General features: G+C 40.5%; 1 protein-coding gene across 5 annotated transcripts in view; it reads right to left on the bottom strand.

Moving 5' to 3' along the window:
• Nucleotides 1-16,772, bottom strand: part of dapk1 (death-associated protein kinase 1) — a 265,283-nt gene that overhangs the window by 117,896 nt on the left and 130,615 nt on the right. For all 5 annotated transcript variants that reach the window (XM_087997448.1, XM_087997453.1, XM_043713274.2 and 2 more), the window contains 4 exons: nucleotides 12,750-12,879; nucleotides 9,962-10,010; nucleotides 9,838-9,864; nucleotides 5,078-5,230 (listed from right to left, as the gene is read on the bottom strand). In XM_087997448.1, the coding sequence (XP_087853574.1) occupies nucleotides 5,078-5,230; nucleotides 9,838-9,864; nucleotides 9,962-10,010; nucleotides 12,750-12,879 (359 nt within the window). The remainder of the gene's footprint in view (nucleotides 1-5,077; nucleotides 5,231-9,837; nucleotides 9,865-9,961; nucleotides 10,011-12,749; nucleotides 12,880-16,772) is intronic.

Consider the following 16,772-nt stretch of genomic DNA (forward strand, 5'->3'; position numbering starts at 1 on the left):
ATTACCCCCGGTGCTACTTGACCTACACTTGGGAAATAAGGCAGGGCAGATGACTGAGGTGTCAGTGGGGGAGCACTTTGGGGCCAGTGACCATAATTCTATTATATTTAAAATAGTGATGGAAAAGGATAGACCAGATCTAAAAGTTAAAGTTCTAAATTGGAGAAAGGCCAATTTTGAAGGTATTAGGCAAGAATTTGGTGGGCGGCACGGTAGCACAGTGGTTAGCACTGCTGCCTCGCAGCGCCAGAGACCCGGGTTCAATTCCCGCCTCAGGCGACTGATTGTGTGGAGTTTGCACGTTCTCCCCGTGTCTGCGTGGGTTTCCTCCGGGGGCTCCGGTTTCCTCCCACAGTCCAAAGATGTGCAAGTCAGGTGAATTGGCTATGCTAAATTGCCCGTAGTGTTAGGTAAAGGGGTAAATGTAGGGGTATGGATGGGTTACGCTTCGGCGGGTCGGTGTGGACTTGTTGGGCCGAAGGGCCTGTTTCCACACTGTAAGTAATCTAATCTAATCTAAAAAAACTTTCAAAAGCTGATTGGGGGCAGATGTTTGCAGGTAAAGGGATGGCTGGAAAGTGGGAAGCCTTCAGAAATGAGATAACAAGAATCCAGAGAAAGTATATTCCTGTTAGGGTGAAAGGAAAGGCTGGTAGGGAAAGGGAATGCTGGATGACTAAAGAAATTGAGGGTTTGGTTAAGAAAAAGAAGGAAGCACATGTAAAGTATAGACGGGATAGATCGAGTGAATCCTTGGAGTATAAAGGCAGTACGAGTATACTTAAGAGGGAAATCAAGACAGCAAAAAGGGGACATGAAGTAGCTTTGGCAAATAGAGTTAAAGAGAATCCAAAAGGTTTTTACAAATACATTATGGAGAAAAGAATAACTAGGGAGAAAAGAGGGCCCCTCAAAGATGAGCAAGGCAGCCTTCGTGTGGAACCGCAGAAAATGGGGGAGATACTAAAAGAGTATTTTGTATCAGTATTTACTGTAGAAAAGGATATGAAAGATATAGAAATAGTAGCGAAATGTCCATTTAACAGAAGGAAGTTCTGGATGTCTTGAAATGCATAAAGGTGGATAAATCCCCAGGACCTGATCAGGTGTACCCTAGAACTCTGTGGGAAGCTAAAGAAGTGATTGCTGGACCTCTTGCTGAGATACTTGTATCATCGATAGTCACAGGTGAGGTGCCAGAAGACTGGAGGTTGGCTCTCTTTAAGAAGGGTAGTAAGGACAAGCCAGGGAACTACAGACCAGTGAGCCTGATGTCGGTGGTGGGCAAGTTGTTGGAGGGAGTCCTCAGGGACAGGATGTACATTTATTTGGAAAGGCAAGGACTGATTAGGGATTGTCAACGCAGCTTTGTGCATGGGGAATCATGTCTCTCAAACTTGATTGAGTTTTTTGAAGTAACAAAGAAGATTGACGAGGGCATAGTGGTAGATGTGATCTATATGGACTTCAGTAAGGCGTTCAACAATGTTCCCAATGGGAGACTGGTTAGCAAGATGAGATCTCATGGAATACAGGGAGAACTAGCCATTCGGATACAGAACTGGCTCAAAGGTAGAGGACATAGGGTGGTGGTGGAGGGTTGTTTTTCAGACTGGAGGCCTGTGACCAGTGGAGTGCCACAAGGATCGGTGCACAGTCCTCTACTTTTTGTCATTTACATAAATGATTTGGATGCAGGCATAAGTGGTACAGTTAGTAAGTTTGCAGATGACACCAAAATTGGAGATGTAGTGGACAGCGAAGAAGGGTACCACAGATTACAACAGGATCTGGACCAGATGGGTTAATGGGCTGAGAAGTGGCAGATGGAGTTTAATTCAGATAAATGAGAGGTGCTGCATTTTGGGAAAGCAAACCTTACCAGGACTTATACATTTAATGGTAAGGTCCTGGAGAGTGTTGCTGAACAAAGAGACCTTGGAGTGCAGTTCATAGCTCCTTGAAAGTGGAATTGCAGGTAGATAGGTTAGTGAAGGCGGCGTTTGGTATGATTTCCTTTATTGGTCAGAGTATTGAGTACAGGAGTTGGGAGGTCATGTTGCAGCTGTACAGGACATTGGTTAGGCCACTGTTGCAATACTGTGTGCAATTCTGGTCTCCTTCCTATCGAAAAGATGTTGTGAAACCTGAAAGGGTTCAGATAAGATTTACAAGGATGTTGCCAGGGTTGGAGGATTTGAGCTATAGGGAGAGGCTGAACAGGTTGGGGCTGTTTTCCCTGGAGCGTCGGAGGCTTATAGGGGTTTACAAAATTATGAGGGGCATGGATATGATAAATAGACAAAGTCTTTTCCCTGGGGTCGGGGAGTCCAGAACTAGAGGGCATAGGTTTAGGGTGAGAGGGGAAAGATATAAAAGAGACCTAAGGGACAACGTTTTCATGCAGAGGGTGGTGAGTGTATGGAATGAGCTGCCAGAGGAAGTGATGGAGGCTGGTACAATTCCAACATTTAAAAGGCATTTGGACGGATATATGAATGGGAAGGGTTTGGAGGGATATGGGCCAGGTGCTGGCTGGTGGGACTAGATTGGGTTGGGATATCTGGTCGGCATGGACGGGTTGGACCGAAGGGTCTGTTTCCATGCTGTACATCTCTATGACTCTATAACTCTACAAGTGAATTACAGAATTTTCACTATAATAATAGCCATAAAATATGGTACTTTATACATGGGGAAGAAACAGTCCTGTATGTAATTATGCCATCAAGAAAGCTAGTACTAAGTGATCAATAAGATTTCATTTTGCTGAAGGATTTAACTCCTTGATGTCAGATTCAGAAAGGCAGAGTTTTTACAGCACAGAAACAGGCGCTTTGGCCCATTGTGACTGCACCAGTTATCAAACATCCATCTCTTCCAATCCTATTTCCCAGCACGTGTCCCACAATCGTGTATGCTATGCCATTTCAAATACTCATCTAAATAGTTCTGAATTTTCTCAAATGGTGCGAAAAGCAGGAACCCTTGAGACAGTGGGTACTCCACAACCCCTGGGTGAAAGAAATGTTCTTCAAATCCACTGTAAAACTCCTACTTCTTAACTCAAAAGTATGCCCTCTACTTATTGACTGGTCTACTAAGGAGAAAAGTTTCTCCTTATCTGTCCTGCCTATGCTCCTCAGAACTCTGTTCACCTCAATCAGATTCCCCTCAGCCTTCTTTGCTCTAAGGAAAACAACCACAGGTTATTTAGTCTCTCTCCACTACTGAAACATTCCAGTTGAACCTTTTTTGCACTCTCTCTAGCGCAATCACATCCTTGCTGTACTGTGGTGATCAGAACTGCACAAGTACTCCAGCTGTGTTCTAACTAACGTGACATATATCTCCACAATTACGTTTTTGTTCTCATATTCAATGAATTGCCTAAGAAAGGCAAGTAATCAGATGCCTTCTTAATCACCCTATCTACCTGCCCTATTGGCTTCAAGGGCATGCACGCCAAGGTAGTTCTGATCCTCGACATTTCTTCAGGCTCTATTATTCAAAATGTACTTCCTTGCCTTGTTAGTCCTCCTGAAATACAGCACCTCTCACTTTTCAGGATTAAATTCAATTTGCCACTATTCAGCCATTATACAGTAGTCTAAAGTTCCCCTCCTCACTTTATAAGCACACTACCAATTTTCATGTCATTTGCAAACTTAATATCATAACTCCTGCATTCATGTCATGTCACACAACACCGAACCCTTTGGTACGCCATTGAACACAGGCACCCTTTGACCATCACTCTCTGCTTCCTGCCACAAAGCCAATTTTGGATTGAACTTGCCAATATGCCCTGAATCCCATGGGGTCTTACCATCTTAATGAGCCTGCCATGTAAGACCTTATCAAAAGCCCAACTATCACCTATCATGTATTCATTGATAAAATGACAGGTTCCCCAAAAAAACTGAGTTAATATTATCAATTTACCACATTTAAGTTTGAAAGGTAACTCAATAAAAACACTTTCTAAGCAAAATTTATCAGTCTTGTTTCAAATCATTGCATTTGTGACATAAATGAGATTATTATAATATTTCGATTCGTTAAAAAAAGTCACCAATCCAGAGTTATTTTTCCTCTTCTCCCAAAGTTGGCAGGTATTCATGATTTACGGAAATTGTATAATGTTAGAATTATATTAGAAACATATTAGAATTATAGACTAGACAATAGCAAATTTTGAGAAGATTTGTATCTCAGGTTGATGTTCTGGGTGTAGGCTTGCTCACTGAGCTGGAAGGTTTGTTTTCAGACGTTTTGTCACCATACTAGGCAACATCATCAGTGAGCCTCTGACTGAAGAACTGGTGGTATAGTCCGCTTGGGGGTTACACATGACCGACTCTCACTCTTATCTTTACATACGGATGAGGAAGGACACCACTTCGACTGGACAACACATCCATCCTCGGACAAGCCAAACAGAGACACAAATGAGAATTCCTAGAAGCATGGCATTCCAACCGGAACTCAATGAGCACATTGACTCCAAATCCATTTACCACCCCGTGAGAAAAAGAACAGGAAATGACATCACCATGCAAAATGAGGTCACCTCAGGAAATGGCATCACCAACCCAAGGAAACCCAAACACATAAATAGGAGGAGGGCTGTACCACCAGTGCTTCATTTGGAGGCTCACTAGTATGGTGACAAAACATCTGAAAATGAACCTTCCAGCTCAGAGAGGAAGCCTATATCGAGACTGGACCAACAGAATTTAATCATAGAAGCATGACAACTGATCTGATCATGCAACCCTCACTTAGATTCTGAAACTGAAATCAGAAGCAGAAACCTCGACTAATATTCCCTCTGAAGCCAAGAGATGTTGATGCCAAATGTAGCATGGACCTTTGCCCAACTGACATCAGGTATCTTAGAACCCAACTACGTTCCACCAGTATTGTACACTGTGTAATTAACTTAACCACAGGACCATCATACAACTTAACAATTAGCATCTTTAATACCCATAGTGTTTATTAGTTGAGAGTGTATCCACAATTTAAAGTACAATAAAGTAACTGTTTTATTTAAAGTGTATTAAAGGCATACTTAGGATCTTTCACAAGGAGCTTTCGGATAAAATCTTTTGCCAAGCCACTGGTGTTCTTGAAAAACTCTTCATCGAATTCATAATTCACAGCTGAAACATTGGCCAATGTTTCTTGTTTAGTGTCACCCAAGAAAGGTGATGCACCACTCAAGCTAATTAAAAGATAATCATGAACATTTCAGAACATTGTACATTAAAAAAACACACCACTAAAAATAAATTGCACATCCTTGTCATATAATCGCTACCACAAAGTATTGAATCCAACTACACAAAGCTTCAAATGAGAAATGATCTGCATTACTCTGTGTAAAGGTTCTGATTCTGATGTTAACATTTTAACTCTTTGTATCCCCCACAAAAATCCAAATTATTACACAATAACAAACAATGGGCATTTTTAATAAAAGGTAAAGTTGTCATAGTCTTACCAGACCATAGTGCTGCTGTCTAATTCAACAGAGATGATTGATGGTGGTTTAACCTGTGGGTCACTACATTTCAGGCAATAGGAGAGATTGAGGAGGAGAATCCTTCATGGTAATCTCAGTCGGTGCGAGAATTGAACCCACGCTGTTGGCATTGCTCTGCATTGCAAATCAGCCATCCAGCCAACTGAGCGGACATAGTATTAAAAATATTTAGGCTATTTGAAGAAATTAACTGTGCTCTCCTTAATTATGAAACCAACTGTTAGCTTTTATACGAGTAATTCAATCTGGTCTGATTCTTGTACTCCCACATCTTGCTTAGTCATTCAAAAACATTGCAACTGTTTTACATTTTGCTCCATATCTATACTGTTCCCATTACATTATGCTTCAAATCAAAACGCCAGATTTCTAAGTTCATTTGAATAAGCCAAAATTAGATAACTATGCAGTTATCAGTCATTTCTTTTAAATTATATAAACACTCCAACAGTACAGAAAAAATTATCAGAACAAAGTAAAGACGAGGACATTTGTTTGCCTTTTTATCTCTTGTTGATGATCACTTTCCTGAACGCATTTATTTCTCATTCTTTAGAGGAATACAGAGAGTTCACAATTATGAGGCATTTTGGTATCTTGCCCAAGAAACAATTCTTCATATGTCTTAGTATAGACAGCAAGTGTTGGAAAAATGCCCAACCGTGGGAAGCACCAGATGGTCACTCTTGGGCAAACATAGAACATTACAGCGCAGTACATGCCCTTTGGTCCTCAATGTTGCGCCAACCTGTGAAATGAATCTGATGCCCATCTAACCTACACCATTCCATTGTTATTCATAAGTATGTCCAATGCCCATTTAAATGCCCTAAATGTCAGCGGGTCTACTACTGTTGCAAAGTCCAGCAATAACTACAGAACAAATAATCAGCAGTGACAGCCAGTGACAAGTTCAAAAATTCAAGGCACTTAAGCCAATACTAATGTTCCAATACTCCCACTCATTCGTCATGATCAACACAAACCCAGGAAACAGACCTGTGATGGCTTTGCTCACATCAGCCACTCAGTTGCTCTAATCAGCTCAGCATTAAAAAAAAATGTACATCACAATATATTTTATTGTTTGTATATTTGTCATATAAAGTCATATTAATCTTCTGCATAATATGAAGTGTTTTTACATGCAACATTTAGAGTCATAGAGTTGTTCAGCACAGAAACAGACCCTTCAGTCTAACGCATCCATGCCAACCAATATCCTCAATTAATCTATAGTCTCATTTGCCAGCACTTGGCCCCTATCCTTCTAAATCTTTCCTATCCATACACTCATTCAGATGCCTTTTAAAAGTTGTAATTGTACCAGACGCCACCATTTCTTCTAGCAGCTCATTCCATACATGTACCACCCTCTGCGTGAAAAAGTTGCCCCTTCGGTCTCTTTTAAATCGTTCCCCTCTTACCCTAAACCTATACCCTCTAGCTCTGGACTCCCCCACACCAGGGAAAAGACCTTGTCTATTTAAATTATCCATGCCCCTCATGATTTTATGAACTTCCATAAGGTCACCCCTCAGTCTCTGATGTTTCAGGGAAAACAGCCCCAACCTATTTAGCCTCTCCCTATAGCTCAAATCCTCCAAACCTGACAACATTCTTGTAAATCTTTTCTGAACCCTTTCAAGTTTCATTACATCCTTCCTCCTGCAGGGAGATCAGAAGTGTACACAATATTCGATAAGTGGCTAACCAATGTCCTGTACAGCCACAACATGACCTCTTAACTCCTGTTCTTAATGCTCTAACCAATAAAGGCAAGCACACCAAACACCTTCTTTACTATCCTATCTACCTGTGACTCCATTTTCAAGGAACTATGAATCTGCGATTCATGGTCTCTTTGTTCAACACTGCCCAGCAACTTACCATTAAGTGTATAAGTCCTGCCCTGATTGCCTTTCCAAAATGCAGCACCTCACATTTATCTAAATTAAACTCCATCTGCCATTCCTCGACCCATTAGCCCATCTGATCAAGATCCCATTGTACTCTGAGTTAACCTCCTTCGTCGTTCATTACACCTCCAATTTTGGTTTCATCTGCAAACTTACTAACTATACCTCCAGTGTTCGCACCCAAATCATTTATATAAATAATGAAAAGTTGTGGATCCAGCATCAAGCCTTGTGACACACCACTAGTACGAGCTTCCAGTCTGAAAAGCAATCTTCCACCACCATCCTCTGACTTCTATCTTCGAGCCAGTTTATTTTTAAGGTACTTCTAAAGTTTTTTTAGACACACTGGAATAATGTTTGAGCTGTGAAAACTTTAATTGGCCTAACATCCGCCAACACATGGCTTTCAAATTCCTTATGCCTCTCTCTAAATCCAGCTCAATTCTGGTTCTACAAGTATTCTGTTCAGGTAGGAGAAAGTGAGGACTGCAGATGCTGGAGATCAGAGCTGAAAATGTGTTACTGGAAAAGCGCAGCAGGTCAGGCAGCATCCAAGGAACAGGAGAATCGACGTTTCGGGCATAAGGCCTTCTTCAGGAATGAGGAAAGTGTGTCCAGCAGGCTAAGATAAAAGGTAGGGAGGAGAAGCCTCCAGCAACAGACCTTCCTCCGAAGGACATGCAGGTCCTTGGATCCTCCATCGCCAGACCATAGCAACACGACAGTTGGAGGAAGAGCGCCTCATCTTCCGCCTAGGAACCCTCCAACCACAAGGGATGAACTCAGATTTCTCCATTTTCCTCATTTCCCCTACACCCACCTTGTCTCAGTCAAATCCCTCGAACTCAGCACCGCCTTCCTAACCTGCAATCTTCTTCCTGACCTCTCCGCCCCCACCCCACTCCAGCCTATCACCCTCACCTTGACCTCCTTCTACCTATTGCATTTCCAACGCCCCTCCCCCAAGAACCTCCTCCCTACCTTTTATCTTAGCCTGCTGGACAAACATTCCTCATTCCTGAAGAAGGGCTTATGCCCAAAACGTCGATTCTCCTGTAACTTGGATGCTGCCTGACCTGCTGCGCTTTTCCAGCAACACATTTTCAGCTCTATTCTGTTCAGGTAGTCCACTTTTCAGAGATCTTGGGCTAGTGTCTCTCTCTCTTCTCCCACATCTCCAGTGTCTTCACCTTCATCGGCTGTAACTTTGCTCCATGGACTTTCACCTCACCTTCACCATTTGTCTCTGGTCGAATTTTTGATTACCCATCCCCTTACCATAATCTCGATTCCTGCAGAGAGGCTCAATTCTATCCTCATCCCTCTATACCTTCTATATTGCAAAGTGCAATACAAATAAATATTGCTATGTAATGCAGATTCTAATCAGACATCCAATTATAAATATTCCAACATATTTCAGTAATATAGTGTATTGATTAGATTAGATTAGATTACTTACAGTGTGGAAACAGGCCCTTCGGCCCAACATGTCCACACCGACCCGCCGAAGCGCAACCCACTCATTCCCCTACATTTACCCCTTTACCTAACACTATGGGCAATTTAGCATGGCCAATTCACCTGACCTGCACATCTTTGGACTGTGGGAGGAAACCGGAGCACCCGGAGGAAACCCACGCAGTCACGGGGAGAATGTGCAAACTCCACACAGTCAGTCGCCTGAGTCGGGAATTGAACCCGGGTCTCTGGCGCTGTGAGGCAGCAGTGCTAACCACTGTGCCACCGTGCCGCCCACAAAATGCCACCGTGCCGCCCATTGCTTTCTGTTGTTAGCACAAAGGGGCCTCCAATAATGTAACTTGTATAGATTTCCATACTTCAGGTACAGAGACCAAATGGCCTTTCTACTGTGTCCTTTCTTTTTTCCAATCTTCCCTCTCTCAAAGAGCACAGTAAAAATGCATCGAGGAAAAAAAAGAGTCAATTGTAAATGGACTCCTCACCTATATCTTAACTGAAAGTAATGCTAGATCACTAACTTTGCTCTGCTACTCAAGATCTCCAGTGCTCATCTCAGTTTAAGGAATTATGGTTGCCTGAAAATTTAATTATACTACAGCATCCCTGCGGATAGAGTTCTTAAACAATTACATAAAAGGAAAAAAGTCTTCATTATTTAATCACAAGTTTGGGTGCAGCTTTTGAGAATTTCAATGATCCACACAGTTCATAAAACTATTTCTTGAAAAATAATGAATGTTATTTCAAGCTTGCAAGGCGCTAACACTATGGCATTGTCAATTGTGTTACTTGTGCTGGCAATGGAATTTTTTTTGTCAGTGTTAAAAGTGAATTGTTATAGAGGCAAAAAGAACATCTATTTAAAAATGTAATACTTACAGAATGTAGGTTATGACACCAATACTCCTGAAACACATGGAAGAACAGTGCTTATATGTTTCTGCAATTAGTTTAAAAACCACATCCAAAAGTTTATCTTATCATACAGTTTGTCTTCACTCACCACATATCAGCCTCTAGACCAAGGGGTTCGTAGTTGACGATTTCTGGAGCTTCAAAATAAAACAAAATTCAGAAGATCCAAAATTTTATGTGCTATAGTCAAAAGGATTTATTTTCCATTTTAAATTTTACATGGACTCCCATTGTTGTTATTTTCCATTTCCTAATTCAGCTGGCAGGGTTCAACCATCCTACATCAATCGATCAATATCATGTATTCTGCATCTCTCGTTCTTTCCTGCCACCCTAGCTTTTCCTTTTGATACAGCTGTCCTTTCAAGTGTTTAAAGTCAGGTCTTTTATTGAGAAATTGCAGTGGCTGTTGTCACCATTCTTTTTTAATTCATGCTTTATTTTGTTATTGAAGAATGAAATTCCAAGAAAATTTTTCCTGATAGCTATAACAGTTTAGTTCTTTTAGCAAGCTTTCCCTTCCACTTCATCGAGCACAGTCTTTGTACCTTTTTTCCCTAAAAGATGACCTGCTGTTCACTTTACTCCAAATGTGGTTTACCAAGGCTCCAATTAGGTTTATCATTTCTGCTATGCATTTGAATTTTATCCCTCCATAAATTAAACCAAATGTTTAGTTTTCTTTAAAAAATAAAAAAGGCCTTATTAATCTGTGTCACTTGTTTTAATGAAGTGAGTATCTATCTCCATATCCTTCTGCTTCCTTACTTTAATCAGAAGTTTTTTTAAATAACGGTGTACGCAGCCTCTTTGCTTCTTATCAAAATATAACATCTCACAATTAGAGTCATAGAGATGTACAGCACGGAAACAGATCCTTCGGTCCAACTCGTCCACGCCGACCAGTTATCCCAACCCAATCTAGACCCACCTGCCAGCACCCGGCCCATATCTCTCCAAGCCCTTCCAATTCATATACCCATCCAAATGCCTTTCAAATGTTGTAATTGAACCAGCCTCCACCACTTCCTTTGGTAGCTCATTCTATACACGTACCATCCTCTGCATGAAAAAGTTGCTCCTTTAGGTCCCTTTTATGTCTTTCCCCTCTCACCCTAAACCTATGCCCTCTAGTTCTGGACTCTCCAACCCAGTGAAAAGACTTTGTCTATTTATCATATCCATGCCCCTCATAATTTTGTAAACCTCTACAAGGTCACCCCCTCAGCCTCCGACACTCCAGGTATCTTGTCTACTGGCTATTGTCCATGGGCAAGTCTAAGCAGGGGTTACAGTAAGCCAGTCAACCACGGAAACCTTCTGTCCTCATACACTGTCTTTTTTTTCCTCCCAAACTTGAAGGCACGAAAGCCATGTACAATCCTCCCTCACCTATGCAAATAAAATCTGCCAACATGACACAGGTTAACCTGGAACTTTCCTAGATCACGTCTATATTGGATAGCCCACATACCAACGAAGCTATGAAGGGAGGAATTTACATAATTTATTTGAACTATATATACCAACTTTAGAAACATAAGCATTAATAGAAGAAAAGAAAATTCACACCAACTTTGATATATTCCAGAAAGCATCTGGTGAAAGGTAGAACTGGAGTCAACCTTTCCGCACTTCCAGATTGAGAGTTACACAGTAGTAAATATCTCAACCAAAACCCACAGATTCAGTTTGTTCCTTTAATCAGGAGTCAAGTGAATCACCACTTAACACTCGACACCAGCACACACTTCGATTCAAATAACATACAATTAACACCCTTGACAATATAAAAAACACTGATGCTTGAAAGTATGAAGTCTTGTTAAAAAAAGTGCTTATGTAATGTTTCTTTTTAAATTTGTGTTAGATGTTCCACTGCGCTCTCAATCTTTAATAGAAGTAAACTTTGATCCCAGTCAAACCTAACTACTGATTGGAATTAAAGGACTAAAAATGAGGGTATATGCTGTACACCCTTATTAGATTGGCTCCAACCAAGGAAGAACTTTAAGTCACTATAATTCATTAAATGCAGACTATAAACAAATTGTGTATGCTGCTCCTTTACTCTCCAGCTATTTCACCTTCCCAGAACCACATCTGTGCAATGGCAAACTGCTTGCAGGCTTCTCTGACTGACATTTTGATCAATTTACTAAAAGATTTTCTTCTTTCCCAACTTTATGTGAAGAGACGGTTTTCAGCAAATGTATAAGAGCATTAAGTAACCTCTACAGTTATTGGTGTTTCTTATTGGGATTTTAGTAAACAATGTGGATAAGTGTTTATGCTTATATCTACCTCCAAATGAAAGTATAATTCAACAAATTTGACGAAGTCACCACATGACAGACAGAAGGTACAAAAACAGGCAGATTCAGCCTGACAAATACAGGATGTATAACAGCATGTCGGAATAATAAAATGAGCACACTTTATCTCACAAATGTTTAAAAAATTCCATCTAAGACTTAATGATTGATATTAGTAAGGCTTTGCTCATATCTCTGTATCCTAGACAGCAATCAGGGAAGACAGAGCCCAGCCCTTCCGACATAAAATCCAAGTGCAACCTACCTAGATCTGCAAAGAAGAAATATAGGCATTGTTATTAAACCAATTCAGTTAAACTTCAGGTTGTAATTTTAGGTGAAATTGTTTAGATCTCTTATCAGCAGCTTCTTCTCAGTTCATGCATAATGATGACATATATTCTTCCTGCGAATACGCATGGTAAAACTATAGAATATTTTCACAAAATAAATGTACATTTATCTCCACAAAAGGTAATAGAAAATCACTGTACAACAAGTGAAAAATCCAACACTGCAAATAATCAAGCTGATTTCAGATACGTCTTAAAAGATACCTACCAACAAACTCTGGAGTTCCAAAGATGTTTTTAAATTCATTCCCAAAATCTATTTCATGAGCCAAACCAAAGTCAATAAGTTTAATCCGAGGTTTCGGTGACTTTTTATCTAGCAGCATTATATTTTCAGGCTGCAGAGAGAAAGAGTTATGGAAGGAATTCAAACATTAACTCATTTTCATTTATGAAGCAAAATACAAGCATAATAAAAAAAGACAATTAAAAATATATAAAATTAACATATTCCAAGCCTAACAGTTTATTCAAATGTGAACAGAAAAATTGAGTAGATCGTTCATCACAATTATCAACTGACTAATACTGCTTTCTAAAATAGTTTGCTTTCAAGTGCAAGACCCAATTCTTTTTTACAAGTCTCAAAAGTAATGCAATTGCTACCTTTACTTGGTTATCACATCGATCTGGTTGATAGATGTATGTAAAGGCTGCACTGAGTTATTTCTTACAGATGTCTCCACTCCTTTTATTTCTCGCACTGTACATGCTAAATGCTCCTTTGAATGCTTCAAGCAATGGCAGTAATAGCTTTCTACTATGACACTCAATCCACTATCCTCACACAAAAAAACAGACTATTTAAGCATTGGAATACATAGGGAGGGTGATATAAGTGCACTAACAAATTCAATTCTCATCCAGCATCCACAGAAAGCACCTCAAAGAACAACAAGAAAACAAAAAAAATAGTACACACAGGAATAGGCCCTTCGGCTCACCAAGCCTACGGTGGAGGCCTGTGACCAATGGAGTGCCACAAGGATCAGTGCTGGGTCCACTAGCTTTGGTCATTTATATAAATGATTTGGATGTGAGCATAAGAGGTACAGTTAGTAAGTTTGCAGATGACACCAAAATTAGAGACGCAGTGGACAGCGAAGAAGGTTACTTCAGATTACAACAGGATCTTGATCAGATGGGCCAATGGGCTGAGAAGTGGCAGATGGAGTTTAATTCAGATAAATGTGAGGAGCTGCATTTTGGGAAAGCAAATCTTAGTAGGACTTATACACTTAATTAGATTAGATTAGATTACTTACAGTGTGGAAACAGGCCCTTCGGCCCAACAAGTCCACACCGACCCACCGAAGCGCAACCCACCCATACCCCTACATTTACCCCTTTAACCTAACACTACGGGCAATTTAGCATGGCCAATTCACCTGACCTGCACATCTTTGGACTGTGGGAGGAAACCGGAGCACCCGGAGGAAACCCACGCAGACACGGGGAGAATGTGCAAACTCCACACAGTCAGTCGCCTGAGTCGGGAATTGAACCCGGGTCTCTGGCGTTGTGAGGCAGCAGTGCTAACCACTGTGCCACCGTGCCACCCTAATGGTAAGGCCCTGGTGATTGTTGCTGAACAAAGAGATCTTAGAGTGCAGGGTCATAGTTCCTTGAAAATGGAATCACAGGGAAATAGGATAGTGAAGGTGGCGTTTGGTATGCTTTCCTTTCTTGGCCAGAGTATTGAGTACAGGAGTTGGGAGGTTATGTTGCGGCTGTACAGAACATCGATTAGGCCACTTTTGGAATATTGCATGCAATTCTGGTCTCCTTCCTATTGGAAGGATGTTGTGAAACTTGAAAGGGTTCAGAAAAGATTTACAAGGATGTTGCCAGGGTTGGAGGATTTGAGCTATAGGGAGAGGTTGAACAGGCTGGGGCTGTTTTCCTCTGGAGCATCGGAGGCTGAGGGGTGACCTTATAGAGTTTTGTAAAATCATGAGAGACATGAATAGGGTAAATAGACAAAGTCTCTTCCCTGGTGTGGGGGTGTCCGGAACTAGAGGGCATAGGTTTAGGATGAGAGGGGAAAGATATAAAAGAGACCTAAGGGGCAACTTTTTCACGCAAAGGGTGGTGCGTGTATGGAATGAGCTGCCAGAGGAAGTGGTGGAGGCTAGTACAATTCCAACATTTAAAAGGCATCTGGATGGATATAAGAATAGGAAGGGTTTGTAGGGATATAAGCCGGGTGTTGGCAGATGGAACGAGATTGGGTTGGGATATCTGGTTGGCATGGACAAGTTGGACCGAAGGGTCTGTTTCCATGCTGTACATCTCTACGACTCTATGACTATGATTCAATGATGCCTTTCTAAACTTAAAAACCTTTTGCCTCTATATGATCAGTACCCCCCTATGCCCTGCCTATTCATGTATCTGACAAGATGTCTTTTAAATGTTGCAATTGTATCTCCTTCTACCACTCCTCTGTCAGTGTATTCCAGGCACTTATCACCCTCCATGTAAAAAGAAATTGCCTCATACCTCTTTTAAATTTTCTTTTTATCTCAAACCTATGTTCCCTAGTAACTGATATTTCTACCCTGGGAAAAAGACTCCAACTATCAATGTGTCTCAAACCGGTCACCCCCAACCCAGCCTCCAACATTCAAGTGAAAACAAACCAAGTTTGTCCAATTTCTCCTCATACCAATACCCTCCAAACCAGGCAATATCCCGGTAAACATGTTCTTTACCCTTACGAGAGCCTCTACATCCTTCTGTGGCTAGCTTAACCATCTTTAATCTGCTCTATTGAAAATTTCATGACATGATCGCTGTGTAGTAAAAGCAAAAGAAAAGGAAGCTGTTATAGGTTTTGAATTGTTACAGAGCTTGTGTCATGGGAGAAAATATATCCTTATTGCAGCAGTTATGAATTAATACCTCTCAAGAAACGTGCAATAATAATCTAAAGGATTAAAGTGAGCATTTCTCCTACAGTTGCGAAATATTCTTTGTCAAAGATTTATATGCATGTAAAGCATTTTACGGTTTAATTTACCAATTTTCATGTATTCCATGGAAGACCCCAAAGCTCTATCAAAAAGATTTAAAGGAGAAAACACACAAAATGCTTAAAAAAAACCATGTAAATGCACATGGTATAGATCAAATACATTAACCATGATTAAATGGCAGAATAGATTTAAATGGCTGAAGAGCCACCCGAGTAACTGTGTTGGGTTAACAAAGATTTGAAAGAAAAAGATTGATTTTTGTCCGATTATCACTCTTCATCAAGTTATTTGTTCCTGTACTATATTTTACCAAATGATGCATTGTTACAGATTATACTGATCCAATCAATATTTTGGAGGTCCAAATTTATCCCATGTTTAGTTAAGTGTTTCAGTCATTGCAGGTGAAAGCACAGTTTGGCTTGGCAGTCCTCCCCTAGGGAGAGTTAGTTTTCTTGTTGTCTGATCACTGACATAGAAGACAGAGAGTAGCCGTGGATGGGTTTTTTCTGACTGGAGATCTGTGGCCTGTGATGTTCTGCAAGGATCATTGCTGGAATCTCTGTTGTTTGTAATACATATATATAGGATTTCAAGGAGAATGCAACTGGTCCAATTAGCAACTTTTTAGACAACAAAAATTTGGGGAAGATATTGTGAGATATTGTGGAAGATTGTCAGAGGATACAATCCGTATATGGACAGGCTGGAGACTTGGGCAGAGAAATATCTGGAGTTTAATCCGAACAAATGCGAGGTGACGCATTTTGGAAAGTCGAATTCAGGAGGGAAGTATGTAGGAAACACCAGTTCCCTTAGAAGCATACAGATAAATCAAGGCATACAGGTTCACAGTTTCCTGAAAATGGCAACATAAGTGGATAAACTGATCAAGAAGATATATGGCATGTCTGCCTTCATTGGTCAGGGCACAGAGTATAAAAATTGGCAAGTCATGCTGCAGCTATACAGAACTTTAGCTCAGCTGCATTTGAAATATTGCATGCAGTTTTGACTGCCACACTTTAGTCCTTTAGATTATTACTGCACATTTCCTGGATGGTACAAATTCATAACTGTTGCAATAAGGATGTATTTTTGCCAAGATTTTGGTCAATTCAAAATCAATAACAGCATACTTCTAAAAAAAAATCTGAACTATTCTTTCCTGAAATGATTTACTATGCAGCAATGATACCATGAAAGATATCATGCAGATTAAAGATAGCCAAATAAATTTAATTCTTGAATGG

Source organism: Chiloscyllium plagiosum, unplaced genomic scaffold, assembly GCF_037043375.1.
Source record: "Chiloscyllium plagiosum isolate Xiang-an unplaced genomic scaffold, Cpla_swu_hap1 HiC_scaffold_2, whole genome shotgun sequence".
Lineage (NCBI taxonomy): Eukaryota > Metazoa > Chordata > Chondrichthyes > Orectolobiformes > Hemiscylliidae > Chiloscyllium > Chiloscyllium plagiosum.